General features: G+C 49.4%; 1 protein-coding gene across 2 annotated transcripts in view; it reads right to left on the bottom strand.

Moving 5' to 3' along the window:
• RAB11FIP3 (RAB11 family interacting protein 3) overlaps positions 1-21,969 on the bottom strand; it is a 121,459-nt gene extending 99,490 nt beyond the window's left edge. Inside the window, exon 1 of one of the 2 annotated variants that reach the window (XM_063934769.1) lies at positions 14,445-21,969. In XM_063934769.1, coding sequence (XP_063790839.1) covers positions 14,445-21,113 — 6,669 coding nt within the window. In that variant the 5' untranslated portion in view covers positions 21,114-21,969. The remainder of the gene's footprint in view (positions 1-14,444) is intronic. The other variant, XM_063934768.1, reaches the window with a different exon arrangement.
• Between the last annotated feature and the right edge of the window lie 2,220 nt (positions 21,970-24,189).

Below are 24,189 nucleotides of genomic sequence, written 5' to 3' on the forward strand. Positions count from 1 at the left end.
TTCTGGAAAAGCTACAGGTAGTTTTTTCACCCCCCACATAATACCCCTTTTTGAGGTACCTGCAGTATCAGAGATCTGCAAAGCCTCCTTCATTGCCGTGATCATATAACGTGTGGCCCTATTGGAAAATACGTTTGTTTCTTCACCGTCGACACTAGATTCATCTGTGTCGGTACCTGTGTCGACTGACTGAGGTAAGGGACGTTTTACAGCCCCTGACGGTGTCTGAGACGCCTGAGCAGGTACCAACTGGTTTTCCGGCCGTCTCATTTCGTCAACTGACTTTTGTAATGTACTAACATTATCACATAATTCCATAATTAAAGCCATCCATTCCGGTGTCGACTCCCTAGGGGGTGACATCACCATTACCGGCAATTGCTCCGCCTCCATACCAACATCGTCCTCATACATGTCGACACACACGTACCGACACACAGCAGACACACAGGGAATGCTCTTATCGAAGACAGGACCCCACTAGCCCTTTGGGGAGACAGAGGGAGAGTTTGCCAGCACACACCAAAAGCGCTATAAAATGTATATAAACAACCCTAAAAGGTGTTGTTTCTGTTATATGCGCTTTAAATATATAAATATCGCCAAAATATGCCCCCCTTCTCTTTGTTACCCTGTTTCTGTAGTGCAGTGCAGGGGAGAGTCCTGGGAGCCTTCCTCACAGCGGAGCTGAGCAGGAAAATGGCGCTGTGTGCTGAGGAGAATAAGCCCCGCCCCCTTTTCGGCTGGCTTTTCTCCCGGGTTTTGAGATATCTGGCCTGGGTTAAATACATACATATAGCCTCAATGGCTAAATGGCTATATGTGATGTATTCTTTGCCATAAAAGGTATTAATTATTGCTGCCCAGGGCGCCCCCAGCAGCGCCCTGCACCCTCCGTGACCGTTCAGTGTGAAGTGTGTAGCAACAATGGCGCACAGCTGCAGTGCTGTGCGCTACCTTCATGAAGGCTGAAGAGCCTTCTGCCGCCTGTTTCCGGACCCACGATCTTCAGCATCTGTAAGGGGGATCGGCGGCGCGGCTCCGGGACGAACCCCAGGGTGACCTGTGTTCCGACTCCCTCTGGAGCTATGTCCAGTAGCCTAAGACTCCAATCCATCCTGCACGCAGGTGAGTTGAAAATCTCTCCCCTAAGTCCCTCGATGCAGTGAGCCTGTTGCCAGCAGGACTCACTGAAAATAAAAAACCTAAAAACTTTTTCTAAGCAGCTCTTTAGGAGAGCCACCTAGATTGCACCCTGCTCGGACGGGCACAAAAACCTAACTGAGGCTTGGAGGAGGGTCATAGGGGGAGGAGCCAGTACACACCATGTGATCCTAAAAGCTTGCTTTTGTGCCCTGTCTCCTGCGGAGCCGCTATTCCCCATGGTCCTGACGGAGTCCCCAGCATCCACTAGGACGTTAGAGAAATTTGTAACACCTCTTTCATTGCTTCAATCATGCAACGAATGGCCTTAGTGGACATTAGACTAGACTCATCGTCGTCGACACTGGTGTCAGTATCCGTGTCGACATCCGCGTCTGCCATCTGAGGTAGCGGGCGTTTTAGAGCCCCCGATGGCCTTTGAGACGCCTGGACAGGCACGAGCTGAGAAGCCGGCTGTCCCGCATTTGGCATGTCGTCAAATTTTTTGTGTAAGGAGTCGACACGTGCACGCAATTCCTTCCATAAGTCCATCCACTCAGGTGTCTGCCCCGCAGGGGGTGACATCCCTTCTATAGGCATCTGCTCCGCCTCCACATCATTATCCTCATCAAACATGTCGACACAGCCGTACCGACACACCGCACACACACAGGGAATGCTCTAACAGAGGACAGGACCCACAAAAGCCCTTTGGGGAGACAGAGTGAGAGTATGCCAGCACACACCAGAGCGCTATATAATGCAGGGACTAACTGAACTATGTCCCCTATAGCTGCTGTTATATATACTGCGCCTAAATTTAGTGCCCCCCCTCTCTTTTTTACCCTTTTCTGTAGTGTAGACTGCAGGGGAGAGCCAGGGAGCTTCCTTCCAGCGGAGCTGTGAGGGAGAAATGGCGCCAGTGTGCTGAAGGAGATAGCTCCGCCCCTTTTTCGCGGACTTTTCTCCCGCTTTTTTATGGATTCTGGCAGGGGTAATTATCACATATATAGCCTCTGGGGCTATATATTGTGGTATTTTTGCCAGCCAAGGTGTTTTTATTGCTGCTCAGGGCGCCCCCCCCTAGCGCCCTGCACCCTCAGTGACCGGAGTGTGAAGTGTGTATGAGGAGCAATGGCGCACAGCTGCAGTGCTGTGCGCTACCTTGGTGAAGACTGATGTCTTCTGCCGCCGATTTTCCGGACCTCTTCTTGCTTCTGGCTCTGTAAGGGGGACGGCGGCGCGGCTCCGGGACCGAACACCAAGGCCAGTTCCATGCGTTCGATCCCTCTGGAGCTAATGGTGTCCAGTAGTCTAAGAAGCCCAAGCTAGCTGCAAGCAGGTAGGTTCGCTTCTTCTCCCCTTAGACCCTCGCATGCAGTGAGCCAGCAGGTCTCACTGTAAAATTAAAAACCTAATTATATACTTTCTTTTTAGAAGCTCAGGAGAGCCCCTAGTGTGCATCCAACCTCGGCCGGGCACAAAATCTAACTGAGGCTTGGAGGAGAGTCATAGTGGGAGGAGCCAGTGCACACCAGGTGACCTAAAAGCTCTCTTTAGTTGTGCCCAGTCTCCTGCGGAGCCGCTATTCCCCATGGTCCTTTCGGAGTTCCCAGCATCCACTAGGACGTCAGAGAAAAGCATTTGCTGCGATCAAATAGTTGCCACCCCAAAATAGAGAAAACACTCCCATTGCCGAAATTGCGAATGCATCGCAATATCCGGGCTGATCACAAAACCATACTCAATTACCGGAACATCGAAGATATTTCCCTATCTGTGCCAGGCAAGGTCATCCACAATGCTTGGGACACAAGAGGCTGGAGGTGGTCATTGCTGACGTCAGAGGTCCTCCTTAAAAATGCCTGGGCATGCCTGCGTTTTCCGGAAAACGGCAGGTTTCCACCCAGAAATGCTGGCTTCCCGTTAGTCAGTGTCTGCATTGCGATCACGATCTGTACGCAATTTCTGACACTACTTGTGCGCAATGTGAACGCTGTGCAAGCAGAGTCATTCTATAATCGGCAGGATTGCAATTCTCAAATTTAGCAATCCAACCTAAAAAAGGCCCTAAAGTTCATTACATCCTGGCCCATGTCGCCAGATGTGTTTTAGCTTCTCCATACACACAGATGCACTATTGTCTAGTAATGGAGAGTTTTAATTTGCCTTGATGTGGGCCAGCCAGACCATCCTGGAGAACCAGTGCAAAATGAGAGTGTTTAGTGGTGGGCAGAATGCATTTCGTCATGGAGGCCCAGCTAGCTTATCACAGAGGTCCATCAATCATAGCGATATCCCTGATTCTATCTTATCAGGCCGCGTTCTCCTGCGTACACCGCTACAATGCTCTGGTGGGAAAATGTACTAAAAAAGCCAGTATACTGTATACCACAAATGAACACATGAGCCAACATGTTACTCTACTGAGCAGAATAAGCTATTTAAAAAAAAAAAAAGTTACAAATGTACTTTTTTACCTCAAAAAAACTTGTATGTTTTCACCTTTAAATATTTTGAATGAGGGGGTCAGCACAGGCTACCCTCCCGCCCACAAAAAAAGCTTTTTACAAAGAGGAATGCATAACTCAGCACAGAATTCCATCATAACAAAAAAACAAAAACAAAAAACGGTCTGACACACAAAAGGTAACACAAAAGGTAACGCTAAAGAGATAAACCTCAATGACATTTGCATTGAAAAACAGAGCTACACTCCTGGCACAGGCCTTTGTCTCAGTACATTTAGAAAGCATTATGCCCAGAACAAAATGTTTATTTTAGAATCAGACACTGCGTCTGTGACTCATTCACCTGTGTAGGCAGAACACAAACACCTGTCCCATTGTCCTGACCTAACAATTTATCTCACTTTCAGTACAATATACACTGTACTGCCCAATTAGCGCCCAGGTACACATCATACCTGTATTTGGGTGACCTGTGTGACCCCAACTATTGTGGAACCATACGTCACAGCATACCCACTCATGCTAAGATCTGAAAGTCCCTCAACAACCATAGATGGCCTAAGCTACTTATATACAGAGAGAACATTGCTTTAATGGAGGAAATACACCCTCTTACAGGAAACAGCAGAACCTAAAATTAGCTTTCCTTCACACTCTTCTGTAGGCCTCAATCTTGACGCGTTCTTTGAATACACAAACCTTTCAGGAGTTTGTGTTAGATTCCTGAGATGTCTGCTATGAGTTCCCACAGTCTACAAGGAGACTGCATTACAATTGGATATTGGACATCTATTACTAACAGGAAAACTAGATTTACTAAAGCTTTAAAATGATTATTTATTATTACCAGTTATTTATATAGCGCACACATATTCCGCAGCGCATTACAGAGAATATTTGGCCATTCACATCAGTCCCTGCCCCAGTGGAGCTTACAATCTATATTGCCTACCACTTGTACACACATTTACGCTAGGGTTAATTCTGTTGGGATCCAATTAACCTACCAGTATATTTTTAGATTGTGGGAGGAAACCGGAGTACCCGGAGGAAACCCACGCAAGTACGGGGAGATATACAAACGCCACAAAGTTAGGGCCATGGTGGGAATCGAACCCATGACCTCAGTAAAAGAGGGCAAGTGCCTATAGCAGCCGGAATCTAGCTATCATTTCTGTGAATGGACTCGATACATGATGATCGCTGAAATCGGTTACAAAACAATGCCAAAATGACGCAGACTTTCCTACAGAGTGACACAAAGGCAAAGGGGTATATTCAATTAAAGTCGGAGCCATTCCGACATGCATTTGGATCCGACAAGGGCTATTCAATGAACGGCCAAATCCGACAGGATTTGGCCGTTCCTGACCATATCAATCCGACTTTAAAAAAGTCGGATTGAGATGAGGGAGCTGAGGAGGAGACTGGAGAGCTGCGGGGAGACGGGTAGAGCAGCGGCAACAGCAGCGTAGCGCCGTAGCAGGAGGATGTGGCACCGCTGTCAGACCTCACGGCAGGACCTCGCTTGCTGGAGCCGGATGGACGCTGCCGTGAGCGGCGGCGGAGCCCGATCCACCTGCTGTAGCTGCTGCTCTCCCCCATCTCCCCGTCGCTCTCCCCATCTCCTCCTCAGCTCCCTCATCTCAATACGACTTTTTTTGAAGTTGGATTGAGATGGTCGGAAAGGGGGCCAAAACCCGTCGGATTTGGCCCAGCTTCCGACAGAAGCACGCGGATCTGCGGCTATTCCGCCGATCTACGTGCTTTCAGACAAGTCTGAATTCCTGACTTGTCGGATAATTTTGGGGGTATATTGAATAGGTCGGAACCCCTTCCGACCTAAAGAAGTTGAAAACTGCCGTCTTTCCGACAGACGGCATCTTTCAACTGCAATTGAATATACCCCATGGTCCCCTATGGGGTTATTTTTAGGGATGACAAGCAGGTTCGACAACCAAATCCATTTACAAAAGAGACTATGAGAACCTACACAATTAGGATGAATAGGTCCTTATTTATGAAGTGACCTGGTACTTTGTATCATAGAAATTCTTCCTTGAAAAGAACTCCGTGTTGAGGACAGCTGATACATTGCAATAAGCGGTCTACAGCATAAAATATAAAATTATTCTAAGCACTGATATTAGAACCGATATTTGAGGTTGGTAAGTATACACAGTACAGACAGGTTCTGCATTAGTCTTGTGATTGGCTGGAAAATGTCTGGTTTAAGGCTCTCAAACTGGTTTGTGGTACAAGCATGGTTTTCTAGGCTGGAGGTTGAGTTTCCTGTTCACTTAGAATAATACTAGGTGATTCATCGCGCCCTACGGGCGCTCTTCACACCGTCGTAAGGGGCTACGCCCCCTTAACCCTTACACGCCCTTATTATATGGAGTATTACCTCCAATCATAATTGTGTGAGTGGTTAAATATTGCACGGACAAAGGGCGTGCAATGGTTAAGGGGTCGAAGCCCCTTGCAATGGTGTGAACAGCGCACGCAGGGCCTGATGAATCACCTAGTAGGTGCTGTGGTTGGGGGAGTGGTGGGTGCGAGGGAGAAGCAGATGGGGTCCGGGGTTCTGCGGGTGTGGGAGGGTTTGGTGCGGTGGTGCTGCGGGTGGGGGAGGGGCTGGTGTGGTGGTACCGCAGGTGGGGTCTGGAGACACCGCAGGTGAAGGAGGAGTGGGTGCGGGGGTGTCATGGGTGGGGGAGGGGTGTATTGTGGTGGAGGGGGGGGGGGGTTACGTGGATGGGGTCTGGAGGTGCTGCGAGTGGGGGAGGGGCAGGTAATGGTGGACGGTTTTGGTGTGTGTAGAGGAGGGGGGGGAGTGGGTTAGGCAGATGGGGAAGGTTGTGTTGTGGTGCAGGGGGTGTTGGAGGGGTGGTATATTTGTGGAGGGTGGGTGGCAGGTATGGGGCTAGTTTGGTTGGGGGATGGGCTAGCGTGGGTCGGCAGGTGTTGGACAGGCGGGTGCGTTGTTGTGGTGGGTGGTGTTTGAAGTCCTTTGGAGTTGTGGGTGTGTGCAAGTTGTGTTTGTTGCTGTGTTGTGAGGGGTAGGCGGTCATGAGGCGTTGGTGTTGGGTCGGGGGTTTGCAAGGATGGGGAAGGGGTTTTGCGTGTGCAGGGGGGTGGGAGGGAGCGTGCTGCGTGCATGTTGGCCGAGTTTGGAGCTGGAGTGTTCCAGGGTGTGAGGGAGAAGAGGGTGCGCTGGTGGGGTGTTTGGTGGAGGCTCAGGTGTGGCAGATGTGGGAGGTGTGCTTTTTGTGGGTGTAACAGTAGCCTATGCTATCTCCCTGCCTGCTGCTTGGAGCTCTAGAGACGTTTGGAGAGGGAGGGTGGTGAGTGGTAGCTGTAAAGTGAGCTTTGCCCTGCGCTGGCCCCGTCCCGCTGCACTTGTTCCTGCCCTTTGTGAGCCCCGGCATGTCTACACAGTGTGTGCCTGGGTTCGGTGTATAGGATTCTGGATTAGCCGCTCATGTCCCCAGCCCTGCGGTGTGCATGTCTGACGCTGCCTCGCACCTGACATTCACACCGCGGGGCTGGGGACACAAGCAGCTAATCCAGATTCTATACACGTAACGCAGGCACACAGTAAGGAGCGCAGTGCTTGCAGTGTCAGGCTTGGCCAGTGTCCCGTTCCGCAGACGCCGCCTCCCGGCCAGCATGACCCCCCCACCGGCTGGATGTGTTGGCAGGTGACGGGTTGCAGGAGGGAGGGGTCCCGGGTGTGGGCTGCGGGTGTAAGTCCGGTGTGGGTGTTTCCGGGGAAGAAGCCGCTCATGGCCGCTGCCCCGTTGTGAGGATGTCAGGCGGCAGGCATAGTGGAGCGTGGTGCTTGCAGTGTCAGGGTTCTCCGTATGTGCAGACGCAAGCTCCCGGACAACATGACCTCCCCACTGGCTGGATGTGTTAGGTGGCGCTGAGGTTGCAGGAGGAAGGGGTACCTCTCAAACTGTAGGTAGTGGTCTACTGGCACAGGCCATGGTGTGACTCCCTGTGCAGCTGACTCCGCCCAGCGATGTGACTCCACCCAGCGTTAGAGGGCCAGGCACACACAAGGCAAATATATAGGAGATAAAAAGAAATCCTACACAATGTAGCCATTCAAGCTTGGACCGGTTTTACCTTTCTCAAAATTATCCCAATTTCGTTAGTCTGAAGTCTTTATTTATTTATCTTTAGTTTGAGTATTTATGCAAATTTTCAAACTTTAGAAATGATTTGACAAACAGGTTTGTGAGCAACGTTGAAACGAACTCCAACACTTGTACTATGCATCTTCAGATACACATGCTCAAAGCAGATGTGTCGTCTTACATGGGGTGTAGTATTGTATTCCGGCGACCAGCATACCGGCACCGGAATCCCGACCGCCGGCACACCGACAGCGTGACGAGCACAAATGACCCCCTTGTGGGCTCGCCACGCTGCGGGCACGGTGGCGCGCAACGCTATTTATTCTCCCTCCAGGGGGGTTGTGGACCCAAGAGGGATATAAAGTGTCGGTATGCCGGCTGTCGGGATTCCGGCGCCTGTATACTGTGCGCCGGGATCCCGACAGCCGGCAAACTGAAGACCACCCCTTACATGTTTGCTTTGTACGCTACAAGTCGCGTTACACAGAATGTGTGAATGCCATGTCACTCTGTTGCGCCGAACGTCTTTTTTCCGTGTTTTCCGTGAAAATGCGTCTTTGGGCTGTATTCAATACCTGTCGGATCCTTTCTGACGCAAAGGATCAGTATTCAATGCCGGGCCAAACCAGACAGGTTTGGCCCGGTCCCGACAATGGCAATCAGACTTTTTTTTTTTTTTTTTTTTTTAAGTCAGATTGACATTGTCGGAAACGGGGCTAAAACCTGTCGGGTTTGACCGTGCTTCCGACAATACATCGGCTGAAGACGCCAATCCAAGTGCATTCCGACAGCTATCCGTCAAGTCGGGAATTCCCGACTTGTTGGAAAAAACGGCCAACTATTGAATGGGTCGGAACCCTTCCGACCTAAACTTGTTGGAAGCTGCCGTCTTTCCGACAATTATTGAAGACACCCCTTAGACGCAAAGTAATGTAATAGGACGTGTGTGTGATTGACTGTATTTGCATACAAAATGCTATGCTACAGTGTTTTCATGGAAAATACTGTAACGTGGCATTTCGGATGCAGATACAGCTGAAATTACACACACAATATAGGCATGTTGCATATCATTTTAATCAGCAAAATCTTGTGCGTCCTACTACAATACTTTGTGTATAAGATGCATTTTTTTCAAGGGAAAAAAAACTTTAAAAAAAAGAAAGAAGACGCTCAGCGCCAAGTCCCGCCATGGCATGGTGCGACTTCAAGAGCTGTTTAGTGTGACTGCAGCAAGGATGCAAGAGGACACATCTGTAAATCTGGGTTTGGTTGGATTCCCCAGCCATGGGCGTGTCCCTTGAATGTCTGTTTTTCCTTCCCAAATCTCTTTAAACTGGATCGAGGTGACCGTATATCGATCATGATGCAGGGAGTTATATTCTTTAGCAAAACACCCCTAAATTCTGCATGGCTCTTGGGATTATTTACATTCATATGCTCGGAATAGCAGAGCTGAAGGCTGCAGTTTACTGCAAAACAGATTATTGTTTGGAGAGCGTTGATAATGGATTACTGTAATGGATATTAGCTACTTGGCAATCATGTCAGACAGCATTCACACAATGATATCACTAGGACAGCCAATCGACAATCCGGCTGATTAATCTGCATCATTATGGTCAGACTATGTCCCAGTACACACAACAAATAATGTAAAACGCATTTTTACTAGCTGTGACACTGAGATATTATCCATATTACTGTATATAATGAAGCAGGCCTGGTACTGGTGACATATTATTATGCTTAAAGAGCATGTAACTTCTCTATGACATCTTATTATGTATACTATGCCAAAGGCTGTGTAATACAGTACTGAATAATTTATATATAATTACATAACTATATATTCCACTATGCTATATTCCAGTCCTTTAAGGAGTATTGCCATGCTAAGGGGATAATTATTATAGCCAATAACTTGTAAAGTGCTACAGTGATCCTCAGCACCGAACAGTAGGGAAATGTTTTTGTTTAATTGAACAGCTTGGCAGCCATATTTGCTCTACATTAATGAACTCTGCGGGAAGGGCCTCTGATGTCACTGCAGCTTAACCGACTGAAGAGTCACCTTTTTTTCAGCCTGTCATATCCAGGGGAAGTTCTGACCTTTATATCCCTCTTTTCTGCCATTACCCCATCCCATTATTGTCATGACTCTGCAATGACAGGATTAATGTTTTCTCCCCCTCTCAAGTTGGGTTACTCACAGATGTAATCACCACACTTATTGCAGGAAGGTGACTCCTATCTCCAGAGCTGGCCACAGGCATAGGCAAACTAAGCAATTGCCTAGGGCATTTGATATGCCTAGGGGCATCAGCAGCTTCTGCTGATTAAAATTATATGCGGCATGCCTATATTCTGTGTGTAGCATTTCATATGCAGATACAGCCACAGTCTCACACAGTATATAGGCATGCTGCATATCATTGTAATCAGCAGAAGCTGCTTGTGCATCCTAGCCACATAGCAATGCAAATAAGATGCATTTTTATTAAAAAAAAAGGTGCCCTACGTTAGCATTGAGGCAAGATTTATGAGGACACATCTGTATTCAAGCAGAGGCAGAGGTCACAATGTTAGTGGAAGTGTGAGTGTTGTGTGCATGTGAGTGGGTTGGTTGTGCAGTAGTGTTCGGAATATGTGTAAGGAGCATTATGTGTGTCATGTAAAAATGCATTAATAATGTGCAACATATGTGTAAGGGGCACCATGTGTGTCATTATGTGTATAAGGGCATTAATAATGTGCGGCATATGTGTAACAGGGTACTACTGTATGTGTGTCATTATGTGTATAGGGGCACTAATAATGTGCAGCAAATGTGTAGGGGGCACTGTGTATCATTATGTGTATAAGGGCATTAATAATGCAAGAAGATGACGCTTTTTGGGCTGTGCGTCCAATGTGCGAACTGTTCCTTTTTAAAATATAGGGGGTACAAGGACTGCTATGGGTGGGGGGGTGATGGTGCTGGGAAAGACGTGCAAGGTCAGAGGCAGAACCAGCGGTGGTGCTAGGGGGCACCTGCCAAAATCTTGCCTAGGGCATCATATCAGTTAGGGCCGGCTCTGCCTATCACCAATCTTTTATCTGCAACCAATTTATTGCAGAGTGTGGCTAGTGATCCGACAATGGGCCTAATTCAGAGTTGATCGCAGCAGCAAATTTGTAAGCAGCTGGGCAAAACCATGTGCACTGCAGGGTGGAGGAGGGGCAGATATAACATGGGCAGAGAGAGTTAGATTTGGGTGTGGTGTGTTGAAACTGAAATCTAAATTACAGTGTAAAAATAAAGCAGCCATTATTTACCCTGCACAGAAACAAAATAACCCACCCAAATCTAACTCTCTCTGCAAATGTTATATCTGCCCCCCCCCCCCCCCCTGCAGTGCACATGGTTTTGCCCAGCTGCTAACAAATGTGCTGCTACAATCAACTCTGAAGTACCCCCATGAGAGAGGAGCAGGGGGAGGATATGGTCTCTGATGGCCCTAGGATGGTACAGTCTGAGGGCCTGATTTAGAGATGGAAACAAGACGCAGCTACTGTGCTAAAATATGCTGCAGAAGTGGTCTCTGCATGCTTGTGTGATCCGCTGCTGCGTCTTCCAGATCACTTGCATGGACATCGGACATCTGAGTTATGCGGGCACACACCTAGACAATTGTCGGACACATCACTCAATATCGGCTGCTCGGTCTGTCAATTGTATATAGGTGTGTATGCAGCAGCGATAGCTGACAAATGGCTCTGAATAGTCCTGCAACTGTCTGATTGGGAGGTCAAATCTTATCTGCAGCACAGCCGACCTCCCGATACCATAGAGCGCACACACTGAGCTATTTCTAGCTCACTGTGTACAGGGTCCTATGGGGTCAAGCTGGGTTCACACTACTCGGTTCAACATTTACAATCAGCTGAGTGGTTGCGAAGGCGAGTACCCAGCATAATCCTTCGGTTACTGTGGATTGTTGGGCTGTTCAGGCTTCCGGGACGTTACATTTGCATCAGAATATGCAGACACTGGCCTCGGCACTCCTGGAAAAGGGAACAAAACGCCCCCGGTTCTTAGGAATGCTGCCAGCGTGACCTTCAAGCTGTCGCAGCCTATCATGCTGCGGTTTAGGGAGCACTGCGCGCAATGAGGCAGAACCCGTTGTGCACATGCGCAGTCCTTCCACTATCATAGTTGTACACAATTGCATACAGCTATGAATCAGACCTTGAGCCCAGACTCTCACCTTCCCTTGTAGGAGAAATATTTTGGAGCACTGGATGTGGCTTATGCCATCTGTGGTGAAATGAGGAAGTAATACTGTACAGAACTGCCATGGATTGTCAGGGTATATTTTACCATAATGCTCAATATATGAATTTCAATACATGGGTTCTGGCACTCGTTTAATGCTAACTACACGTTTCATCATTTTTGTTTCAAGCCTCCTTTTCACCTTTTGTTTCCCTAATACCTTTGTGTCGCTTGCAGTGCCATCATGTAGTGACTGTTCGGGTGGGCACACACGGGAGCAATATCTCGAGGATTTGCCGTATTGGAACGACAAATAGTCTAGATTGCTTAGTGCAGCGGTGGCCAACCTGTGGCGCTTAAGCCACATGTGGCTCTTTCTTTCTTCAAATGTGGCTCTTAACACCCAAAGTCACAAGACCACAACAGATCCGGTAACCACTGCTCTCCAGAAAAACATGCAGCAGCACTACGGGGACTTAGAAGAACTGAGGGAGCCAGATACTAGAGATGAGACACCCACCAGCAAACAGAGTACACATAAGGGGCTGCTGCAATGTCATGAATTGGGGGAAGCTGAAGTGACAGGAGGGTGCTGGCTGAAGTGACAGGAGGGTGCTGGTTGGAGTGACAGGAGGGTGCTGGTTGGAGTGACAGGAGGGTGCTGGTTGGAGTGACAGGAGGGTGCTGGTTGGAGTGACAAGAGGGTGCTGGTTGGAGTGACAAGAGGGTGCTGGTTGGAGTGACAAGAGGGTGCTGGTTGGAGTGACACATGGGGTAGCTGAAGTGTATGTGAATTTGGATTTTTCTATATATTTTATGTGGATCTGGCTTTTACAATTATTTTATGTGGAAGTGGCTTTTTCAATGTATTTTAAGTTGGATCTGGTTTTTCAATGTATTTTATACCAGGGGTGTGGCCTAGAAGGCACAAGGCCCCACCCCATTTTTGCATGTGCGCCTTCGGCTCGATGTCGGCTCTTTGACGTACCTAACATTTTTTTAGGCTCTTTGTCTCTGACTGGTTGGCCACCCCTGGCTTAGTGCATATAAACACAATTGCGAGCTCCTGTGGGTCTCATGTGACATCGTCTGAGCAGCCATACAGCGCGGTCAATCAGACGATATTATTGGCGGGGCTGTGCAGTGTAATGAAGTATGGAACAAGGTATCGTTCTAACTTTCATTACATTGTGTAGTGTGTACAGCCAAGCTCACATGGTCCGGCCCGAATTCCCTTCCACCCAACCTTCAGGGCGATTGGCCGTCGCTCTAGTGTGTAGCCACCCTTACAGTCATCGGACAACACTTGCGATATGATGCAGCAAGTCGCAGCGTGGACAGAGGTTCTGCAGCCACCACTTGACTTAAGTAAAGTTGTCAGAAGAAAAATAAAGAGTCAAATGAGTCCTTAAAATGTAAGACGGCCTAGAAATGAGGTGATGTAATTTCCTACAAATCCAATGTAGTAAAGAGATTAGGGTTGTCCCTTATTTTGAAACTGCATCACTTTCAAGAATGCCACCCATCAATGCTTCAGCAGGGTGTAGCCGAACAGTTCCCACCTAGAACCCTGTCTAAGCATCAGGTCTGTCCTAAAGTAGCACGTATATCGGACACATGCCTTGTTCATCCAGGTGCCACATCAGAGTCACCTAAAAAGGAAGTTCAGTGATCCATTGCATGTGGTACTTACCAGCACAATTCATACTGGGTTAGGTAGGCGTGACCAGCGGTAGGCATCACGGCGCTCAGCATACCAGCGCCAGGGTCCCTACTACCGTAATGCTGACAGGCTGCGCTCACCATGGTGCGGGCACAGTGGCTCACTGCGCTCGCCACAGGTTCTATTTTCACTCTATGAGTGTCGTGGACACCCACGAGTGGGAATAGAGCCTGCACTTCGGTATTCCGCATGTCGGCATGTTAAGCAGTCGAGATTCCGGCGTCGGGATCTTGATCACCAGGATCCCGACTGCCGGTAACATAACCGCATCTCTTCATACCGACACTAATCTTTGCACCTACATTTCAACATCTAAGACAACACAGTACATGGAGAGCAGTTTGATGTTCCCCAACCACGTCATTCGCGCTGCTAAGTATAACCCACTTAAGCAAAATCTCTGTCTCTAATGGACAAAACCATGTGCAGTGCAGGTGGGGCAGATATAACATGTGAAGAGAGAGTTAGCTTTAGGTGGGTTATATTGTTTCTGTGCAGGGTAAATACTGCTGTTTTATATTTACACTGCAGTTTAGATTTCAGTATGAACACACCCCACCCAAATCTATCTCTCTCTGCACATGTTATATCTGCCCCACCTGCAGTGCACATGGTTTTGCCCATTAGGGAAAGATTTTGCTTTTGCGATCCATGCTGAATTAGGCCTTTTGCCATCACAAGATAACACTAGGGTTTTGTCTTACCTGTTCTGCCCCGTAGACTGTGGCAAACTGCACAAAATCCTCCATTTTCACAAAGCCATCTTTATCTCTGTCCAGAGCTTCAAACACAGCTCGGAGACGAGTCAGCTCATCCCCAGAACAAGGAGAGTCGTTGTCCAAAGAGAATCCCAAAAGTGGGTCACCTTCCCTAAATGATATGGGAGTAGAGACCTGTGAATCATCAGGCTGGCGGAGGCCACAAGACAACTGTACATTTTCCAGTGGAGGACCTGTAAGAGCTATATCCTCAGTGGCAGTAGATGAAGGCAAAGTAGGGGACCCAAATGTGGAGTTTGGCTGAGATGAAAGAGCAGGTGCGTTACTATTTGGAGGCAATTCAAAAGAGGAGTCAGAAAAAGAGTTTGACTTGAGCAAAATCCATTTCTCATTTAGGTCACATGAAGGCAACTCCACAATCTGGGTGGTGGTATTCCTATTGTAGGATGGGCTATTGGTCAGGCTGGTGGACAAGCTTTCTATTTCTTGGTGTATCCTGTCAGGTTCAAACAATAGGTCTAAACAATAAAAGCTTGATTGGTCAGTCTCGGAACTGAGAAGGTTGTGGTCAAGCTGGGAGTTGGCACCGCGAAGGGTAAAGGGTGAATGGCATTGTAACCTATTTTCAGGAGGCGGGTTTGTTTCGAAGTCTGTATTTGAAATGGTATTAGATAATTGTTTAAATTCACTGTGGAAGTCTGGTTGACCATTGGAAGTGATAACTAGTGAATGGTCAGTTAAAAGGTCGGCCTTGTGCAGTTGGGAAAAGTCTGTTTCTTCGTCAATCAAAGGCAATTGATCTGTCCCAAAAGTATTGTCCATTACAGATTTGGATAATTTATCTACTGTGCAACAAAGCTGTTTACTGTCATTTTGTGGGTGTACGAAATCATTAGCTTGTAAATGTGAGAAAACATCGGAAAGGGACAACAAGTCATCCGAAAGTCTATGTTGGTCAGTTTCAGGGGACATGTTGTTAGAGTCTGGGGGAGTATCTAAACAAAATATTGAAAAACAGTCTTCAGCTTCATTAATTTTCTTTCTAGATTTGTCCGAAGAGAAATTTAAACATACATCCGACTCACAATCTAGACTCGTGTCAGGACGGTCCGTTTGGTCCAAGTTTAGTGTCCAGTCCCAATTTAAATGGAATTCTTCAGGACTTTTATTTGGAACTTTGGTGTTACACTGTGATATTTCACTGCCAGTTGAAAGACAGTCAAACAGTGGTATATATGATGAGTCAGACTTGTCAGCATCACAGGCCAATAAGGATTTAGACTGAAGCAACTCAACAGTGCTATGTGCCAAGGAGGAGGATTCAGACGAGGTCAACCAGTCTGCGCAGGGTGCCACAGAGGATAATTCGGAATAGGGAAACTGGTCAACATTGGGTGTTACATGGGATGATTCACAACAAGGCAACTGATCATTAATGGGTGTCAATACAGTTTCAGATAGGGGCATGTAGTCAGTATTGGCTGCTACAGATGACTTAGTCAAGGGCAATTGCTCAGTGCTAGGTACCACATAGTTTGATTTAGACAAGGGTAACCAATCAGTGTTGGGTGCCTCAGAGGACACAGGCAAGGACAAATGAGAACTATTGGGTGCGAATGTAGATTCAGCCTGGGGCAACTGATCGGTGTTGGGAGTCACAGAGGATGTAGAGAAGGGCAAATGGTCAGTGCACACTGATATATAAGATTCACACAAAGGTAATTGGTCAGTTCTGTGAAACATACAGGAATCGGATAAGAGCAAATGGTCTTTTCCAAGATTCCCGGATTTATATGACAGCTGTGACTGGTCAAAGTCATGAGATAAAAAGGAGTCCGATAAGTTTATGTAATTAGTGTCTACAGGGGATTCCCCCAGTGTGATGTGGTCAGAGTTATGGGCCAAATAAGATTCAGATAGGGGCACATTGGGTTCCAAAAGGCATTCAGACAGAGGCAAGTGGTTAATGTCATGGGCAAAAACAGGTTTCAGTGAGGTTAAATGACCAGTGCGGGGTATCATAAAGCATTCAGGAAGGGGCTGCCTAGTGACATCTGAGGAAAATGACTCAGCCCTGGGAAACTGGTCACTTTCAAGGTCCAAAAAGGATTCAGCCCTGGAGAACTGGTCAGTGTCACGGTCTAAATAGGAATCAGGCTTGCGCAAGTGGTCACTATCAAAGCCAAAACGGGACTCAGCAGTGGGCAACCGGTCATCATCAGGATCCAAATAGGACTCAGCCACGGGTAACTGGTCACTGTCAGGGTCTAAAGTGGACTCGTACATGGGCAACAGGTCATCATCAGGGCCCAAACAGGACTCAAACATGAGAAACTGGTCACTTTCAGAATTCAGATAGGATTGCACCTTTGGAAACTGGTCACGGTCCAAACAGGAATCAGCCTTCGGCAACTGGTCACTGTCAGGGGCCAAAAAGTAATCAGCCTTGGGCAACCTGTCACTGTCAGTGGCCAAACAGGACTCAGACATGGGAAATTGGTCATGGTCAGGGTCCAAATAGGAATCAGCTTTGGGCAACTGGACACCATCAATGTCCAAATAGGAATTTGGCAACTGGTCACTGTCCAGGTCCAAACTGGGTTCAACCACGGGCAACTGGTCACTGTCAGGGTCCAAACAGGTTTCAGACTTGGGCAATCGGTCACTGTCAGGGTCCAAACAGCACCCAGACCTGGGCAATCGGTCACTGTCAGGGTCCAAACAGCACCCAGACCTGGGCAATCGGTCACTGTCAGGGTCCAAACAGGTTTCAGACTTGGGCAATCGGTCACTGTCAGGGTCCAAACAGCACCCAGACCTGGGCAATCGGTCACTGTCAGGGTCCAAACAGCACCCAGACCTGGGCAATCGGTCACTGTCAGGGTCCAAACAGCACCCAGACCTGGGCAATCGGTCACTGTCAGGGTCCAAACAGCACCCAGACCTGGGCAATCGGTCACTGTCAGGGTCCAAACAGCACCCAGACCTGGGCAATCGGTCACTGTCAGGGTCCAAACAGCACCCAGACCTGGGCAATCGGTCACTGTCAGGGTCCAAACAGCACCCAGACCTGGGCAATCGGTCACTGTCAGGGTCCAAACAGCACCCAGACCTGGGCAATCGGTCACTGTCAGGGTCCAAACAGCACCCAGACCTGGGCAATCGGTCACTGTCAGGGTCCAAACAGCACCCAGACCTGGGCAATCGGTCACTGTCAGGGTCCAAACAGCACCCAGACCTGGGCAATCGGTCACTGTCAGGGTCCAAACAGCACCCAGACCTGGGCAATCGGTCACTGTCAGGGTCCAAACAGCACTCAGACTTGGGCAACTGGTCACTGTCAGGGTCTAAAGTGGACTCGTACATGGGCAACAGGTCATCATCAGGGTCCAAACAGGACTCAAACATGGAAAACTGGTCACTTTCAGAGTTCAAATAGGATTCCACCTTTGGAAACTGGTCACGGTCCAAATAGGAATCAGCCTTCGACAACTGGTCACTGTCAGGGGCGAAAAAGCAATCAGCCTTGGGCAACCTGTCACTGTCAGGGGCCAAACAGGACTCAGACATGGGAAACTGGTCATGGTCCAAATAGGAATCAGCTTTGGTCAATTGGACAACATCAAGGCCCAAATAGGAATTAATCTTTGGCAAACTGGGTTCAACCATGGGCAACTGGTCACTGTCAGGGTCCAAACAGGATTCAGACTTGGGCAACTGGTCACAGTCAGGGTCCAAATAGGATTTAGTCTTAGACAACTGTTCACTGTCAGGGGACAAACTAGAATGGTCACTGTCAGGAGACAAACTGGAATGGTCACTGTCAGGGGACAAACTGGAATGGTCACTGTCAGGGGACAAACTGGAATGGTCACTGTCAGGGGACAAACTAGAATGGTCACTGTCAGGGGACAAACTGGAATGGTCACTGTCAGGGGACAAACTGGAATGGTCACTGTCAGGGGACAAACTGGAATGGTCACTGTCAGGGGACAAACTGGAATCAGACAGAGGCAACCTGTCACTGTCAGGGTCCAAATAGGATTTAGTCTTAGACAACTGTTCACTGTCAGGGGACAAATTGGAATGGTCAAGGTCCAAACAGGAATCATACAGAGGCAACTGGTCACTATCATATTCCAAACAGGATTCAGACTTGATCAACTGTGCACTGCCAGGGTCCAAACAGATTTCAGATTTGAGCAACTGGTTATTATCAGGATCTAAACATGATTTTGTATTACTCAACTGGTAAATGTTGGAGGACACAGGCAACTGGTGGTCATCTTGGGACAAAAGGGATTTTGATTGATGCAAATTGTCGGAAACAGGAGTCATTGGGTAATCAGACACACAAATCTGGTCAGTATCATAGGCCAAACAATATTTAGTCAATGGCAACTGGTCATTCAGTTCAATACAAGATTTAGACAAAAGGAACTCCTTGGGTGTCACAGAAGATTCATACAGCCGCAACGTGTCCATGTCAGAGGCCAAAAGAGATCCCCACAGGGGCAAATTGTCAGTGTCAATCAACCAGTCATTTTCAGAGGCTAAACTAGATTGAGGCATATCCAAATGGACAGTTGTTGGTGCAAAAAAAAAATCAGTGTTGTAAGCCAAAAAGGATCCAGACTGGTTTAACTGGTTCACGTCGGGAGCCATGGGGGAATCAGGCCTAGGCATCTTGTCAGAGTCACAATTCAAACAAGATCCAGACATAGACAACTGGTTATTATCAGGATCCAAAGAAAAGTCTGACAAAACCAACTGATTAGTGTTTTGGACAACAGAAGATAGAGGCAACTGGTCACTGTCATTGGCCAAAAAGGACTCAAACTGGGGCAAGTCAGTGTCAGGAGCCATATGGGAGTCAGATAAAGATATATGGTCAGTGTTAGAGTTCAAATGGGGTTCAAACCTAGAAAACTTTTTAATGTCTGGTTCAATACCAGATTCAGATGAAGGCAATTGATCAGCATCAGCTGACACAGAGGCTTCAGACAGAGGCAACAGTTCATGATCAGTGTCCAAATAATGTTCAGAAAAAGGCAATTGTTCAGCAATGGAGTAGACAGAGGATTCAAAGGTCGTCAACCGGTCAGAGTCGTAGGCCAAAACAGCTTCAGACTTGTGCAACTGTTTGGCTTCATGGTCCACGTGAGCTTCAGACTGGGGCAACTGTTCAGTGTCAGGAACCAAACACAAGTCAGAGTGGGGATTCTGTACAGAGTCAGTGCCCAAACAAGGTTCACACAGGTCAATCTGGTCAGTGTTAGGGTCCAAAATGGATTTAGTGTGCGGAAACAGGTCCGTGTTACAGGCCAAAAAAGATTCAGTAAGGTTTACATTTTCAATGTTAGCGTCCAAACATAATTCTGACTGGGGCATCTCTGTGTCCAAATGGGATTCAAATTGTGTTAACTGTTCAATTTCTGGGTCCAATTGAGATTCAGACTGGGGCAACTGCTCAGTGCTGGAGACTAAACTGGATTCAGACTGTAGCAACTGTTTAAGCTTAAGATCCAAATGAGATTCAGACTGGAGATGGTAATCAGAGTCGGAATCCAAAAAAGGTCTACAAGTCAACTTTTCAGAGTCAGGGTTCAAACAGGACTCACAAAGGTCAGTTTTTTTGTCCAAACAGGATTCAGTCTGGAAAAATTGGTCAGTCTCAAAAGACATAAAAGTTTCAGCCAGATTAAAATTTTCTATCTCAGAGTCCAAATAGGATTCAGAGTGAAGCAAATTTTCAGTTTCCAAATGGGTTTCAGACTGTTTTAGTTGTTCAGCATCAGGTTTCAATTCAGATTCTGAATGAGGAGCTGGCTCAAAATAGGGGTCTAAACAAGATTCATCCCCGAAGAGCTGCTTAGTCTTCCAACAAGATTCAGACTGGAGCAACTGGTCAATGGTGTGTAACATAAAGGATTCATACTTAGGTAAATGTTCATTTTCATGGGTCAAGCAGGATTCAGCCGGTGGCAACTGGTCAGCGTCAGGGACCAAGCAGGATTCAGCCGGTGGCAACTGGTCAGCGTCAGGCGCCAAGCAGGATTCAGCCGATGGCAACTGGTCAGCGTCAGGGACCAAGCTGGATTCAGTTGGTGGCAACTGGTCAGCGTCAGGGACCAAGCAGGATTCAGTCGGTGGCAACTGGTCAGCGTCAGGGACCAAGCAGGATTCAGTCGGTGACAACTGGTCAGCGTCAGGGACCAAGCAGGATTCAGTCGGTGGCAACTGGTTAGCGTCAGGGACCAAGCAGGATTCAGTAGGTGGCATCTGGTCAGCGTCAGGGACCAAGCAGCATGCAGTCGCTGGCAACTGGTCAGGGACCAAGCAGCATGCAGTCGCTGGCAACTGGTCAGCGTCAGGGACCAAGGAAGATGCAGTCGCTGGCAACTGGTCAGCGTCAGGGACCAAGCAGGATGCAGTCGGTGGCAACTGGTCAGCGTCAGGGACCAAGCAGGATGCAGTCGGTGGCAACTGGTCAGCGTCAGGGACCAAGCAGGATTCAGTCGGTGGCAACTGGTCAGCGTCAGGGACCAAGCAGGATGCAGTCGGTGGCATCTGGTCAGCGTCAGGGACCAAGCAGGATGCAGTCGGTGGCAACTGGTCAGCGTCAGGGACCAAGCAGGATTCAGTCGGTGGCATCTGGTCAGCGTCAGGGACCAAGCAGGATGCAGTCGGTGGCAACTGGTCAGAGACCAAGCAGTATGCAGTCGGTGGCAACTGGTCAGAGACCAAGCAGGATGCAGTCGGTGGCAACTGGTCAGAGACCAAGCAGGATGCAGTCGGTGGCAACTGGTCAGAGACCAAGCAGGATGCAGTCGGTGGCAACTGGTCAGGGACCAAGCAGGATGCAGTCGGTGGCAACTGGTCAGGGACCAAGCAGGATGCAGTCGGTGGCAACTGGTCAGCGTCAGGGACTAAGCAGGATGCAGTCGGTGGCAACTGGTCAGGGACCAAGCAGGATGCAGTCGGTGGCAACTGGTCAGGGACCAAGCAGGATGCAGTCGGTGGCAACTGGTCAGGGACCAAGCAGGATGCAGTCGGTGGCAACTGGTCAGGGACCAAGCAGGATGCAGTCGGTGGCAACTGGTCAGGGACCAAGCAGGATGCAGTCGGTGGCAACTGGTCAGGGACCAAGCAGGATGCAGTCGGTGGCAACTGGTGAGCGTCAGGGACCAAGCAGGATGCAGTCTGTGGCAACTGGTCAGCGTCAGGGACCAAGCAGGATGCAGTCTGTGGCAACTGGTCAGCGTCTGGGACCAAGCAGGATGCAGTCGGTGGCAACTGGTCAGCGTCTGGGACCAAGCAGGATGCAGTCGGTGGCAAGTGGTCAGCGTTAGGGACCAAGCAGGATGCAGTCGGTGGCAAGTGGTCAGCGTTAGGGACCAAGCAGGATGCAGTCGGTGGCAACTGGTCAGCGTCAGGGACCAAGCAGGATGCAGTCGGTGGCAACTGGTCAGCGACCAAGCAGGATGCAGTCAGTGGCAACTGGTCAGCGTCAGGGACCAAGCAGGATGCAGTCGGTGGCAACTGGTCAGCGTCAGGGACCAAGCAGGATGCAGTCGGTGGCAACTGGTCAGCGTCAGGGACCAAGCAGGATGCAGTCGGTGGCAACTGGTCAGCGTCAGGGACCAAGCAGGATGCAGTCGGTGGCAACTGGTCAGCGTCAGGGACCAAGCAGGATGCAGTCGGTGGCAACTGGTCAGCGTCAGGGACCAAGCAGGATGCAGTCGGTGGCAACTGGTCAGCGTCAGGGACCAAGCAGGATGCAGTCGGTGGCAACTGGTCAGCGTCAGGGACCAAGCAGGATGCAGTCGGTGGCAACTGGTCAGCGTCAGGGACCAAGCAGGATGCAGTCGGTGGCAACTGGTCAGCGTCAGGGACCAAGCAGGATGCAGTCGGTGGCAACTGGTCAGCGTCAGGGACCAAGCAGGATGCAGTCGGTGGCAACTGGTCAGCGTCAGGGACCAAGCAGGATGCAGTCGGTGGCAACTGGTCAGCGTCAGGGACCAAGCAGGATGCAATCGGTGGCAACTGGTCAGCGTCAGGGACCAAGCAGGATGCAGTCAATGGCAACTGGTCAGCGTCAGGGACCAAGCAAGATGCAGTCGGTGGCAACTGGTCAGCGTCTGGGACCAAGCAGGATGCAGTCGGTGGCAACTGGTCAGCGTCTGGGACCAAGCAGGATGCAGTCGGTGGCAACTGGTCAGCGTCTGGGACCAAGCAGGATGCAGTCGGTGGCAACTGGTCAGCGTCAGGGACCAAGCAGGATGCAGTCGGTGGCAACTGGTCAGCGTCAGGGACCAAGCAGGATGCAGTCGGTGGCAACTGGTCAGCGTCAGGGACCAAGCAGGATGCAGTCGGTGGCAACTGGTCAGCGTCAGGGACCAAACAGGATTCAGATGGTGGCAACTGGTCAGCGTCAGTAACTAAGCAGGATGCAGTCGGTGGCAACTGGTCAGCGTCAGTAACTAAGCAGGATGCAGATGGTGGCAACTGGTCAGCGTCAACAATTAAGCAGGATTCAGTCAGGGGCAACTGGTCAGAGTCAGGGACTAAAATGGGTTTGAGTAGAAAGGGCTGGTCAGTTTTCATTGGTAGACCTAATTCAGGGTAAATTTGGTCACTTGCAAGTGGCAGGTAGTCAAATGATAGGGGCTTTAATCTGCTTTCTTGGTGCATGTTGCAAGCAAACTGCAGCATCTGGTCTAAATCGGATGGTAAACTATGAATAGGCCCGGATATTTGATGGGAATCTACGGCAGATACCAGGGAGCAAACCGCTAACTGGTCAGGTTTAGGTGGTAGATTGGGTTCAGGAGAGAGCAAGCAGTGGACATCTACAAGGTAATCTGGGGACAGGCGATCCTTGTCGGACACATCAATTCCATTAACAAGATAATGGTCAGACTCCTGGCTGAAGGGTTCCGGACACAGGGGCAAATGGGTATTATCAGAGGGCACATTAATAAGAGGAGGCATTTGATCAAACATATGGGGTAACAAAAGAGGAGTTGAAGAATTCTGTGCTGGCTCCTGGGACAAATTCAAAGTGCACAGAGTGAGTTTAGCATTCTCTGCCCCCTCCCAGGGGTTAGTTACAGCACACAGAGTCTGGCAGTGCCCCTCTCCTGCCCCCAGAGGCCTCACCAGGGACTCATCATCAGGCTGGGGCAGCAGAGGGTGTGGAGCCGGCATGAAGTCACCCTGCTCAGCTTGTATTTCTTGTCTGGGCTGCAGGGAACCACGTACCTTATCCTCCATCAGGAAATAGCCCCCCACCACCTGCTGGGGGGAGATCAGGTCCACAGCTCGCCCCAGCTGCTGCCCCCTCATGGCACCCCAAGCAGTCACATGAGGGTCCCCTTCCATCCTCATCAGTCCCTGCAGGCTGCTGCTGCAATCAGGCTGCTGCGGTGGTCTCTGCTCAGGGTCTCACATCATGTCCTCCTCCAGTGCTCTCTGCCATAGCCCATCCTCACCGACAGCCAGGCGGGCTCGTCTGCAGAAGGGTCGGGATCACTGCAAATGGCCCTCACCTGCCTCCTCCGTTCCAGGGGGCAGCATCCTCGGAGCAGGCGGCGGCGGCAGCAGCAGCAGCGTCTGATGTTCCTTGCAAGGTGCAGATCCCCCCGGGGCCGGGGAAGGGGTATGTGATCCCAGCGGGGAGGAGGAGGAGGAGGCCGCTCTGCCGGGCAGGTACTGGGATCACAGCGGC

This window comes from Pseudophryne corroboree, chromosome 7 (genome assembly GCF_028390025.1).
Source record: "Pseudophryne corroboree isolate aPseCor3 chromosome 7, aPseCor3.hap2, whole genome shotgun sequence".
NCBI classification, from domain to species: Eukaryota; Metazoa; Chordata; class Amphibia; order Anura; family Myobatrachidae; genus Pseudophryne; species Pseudophryne corroboree.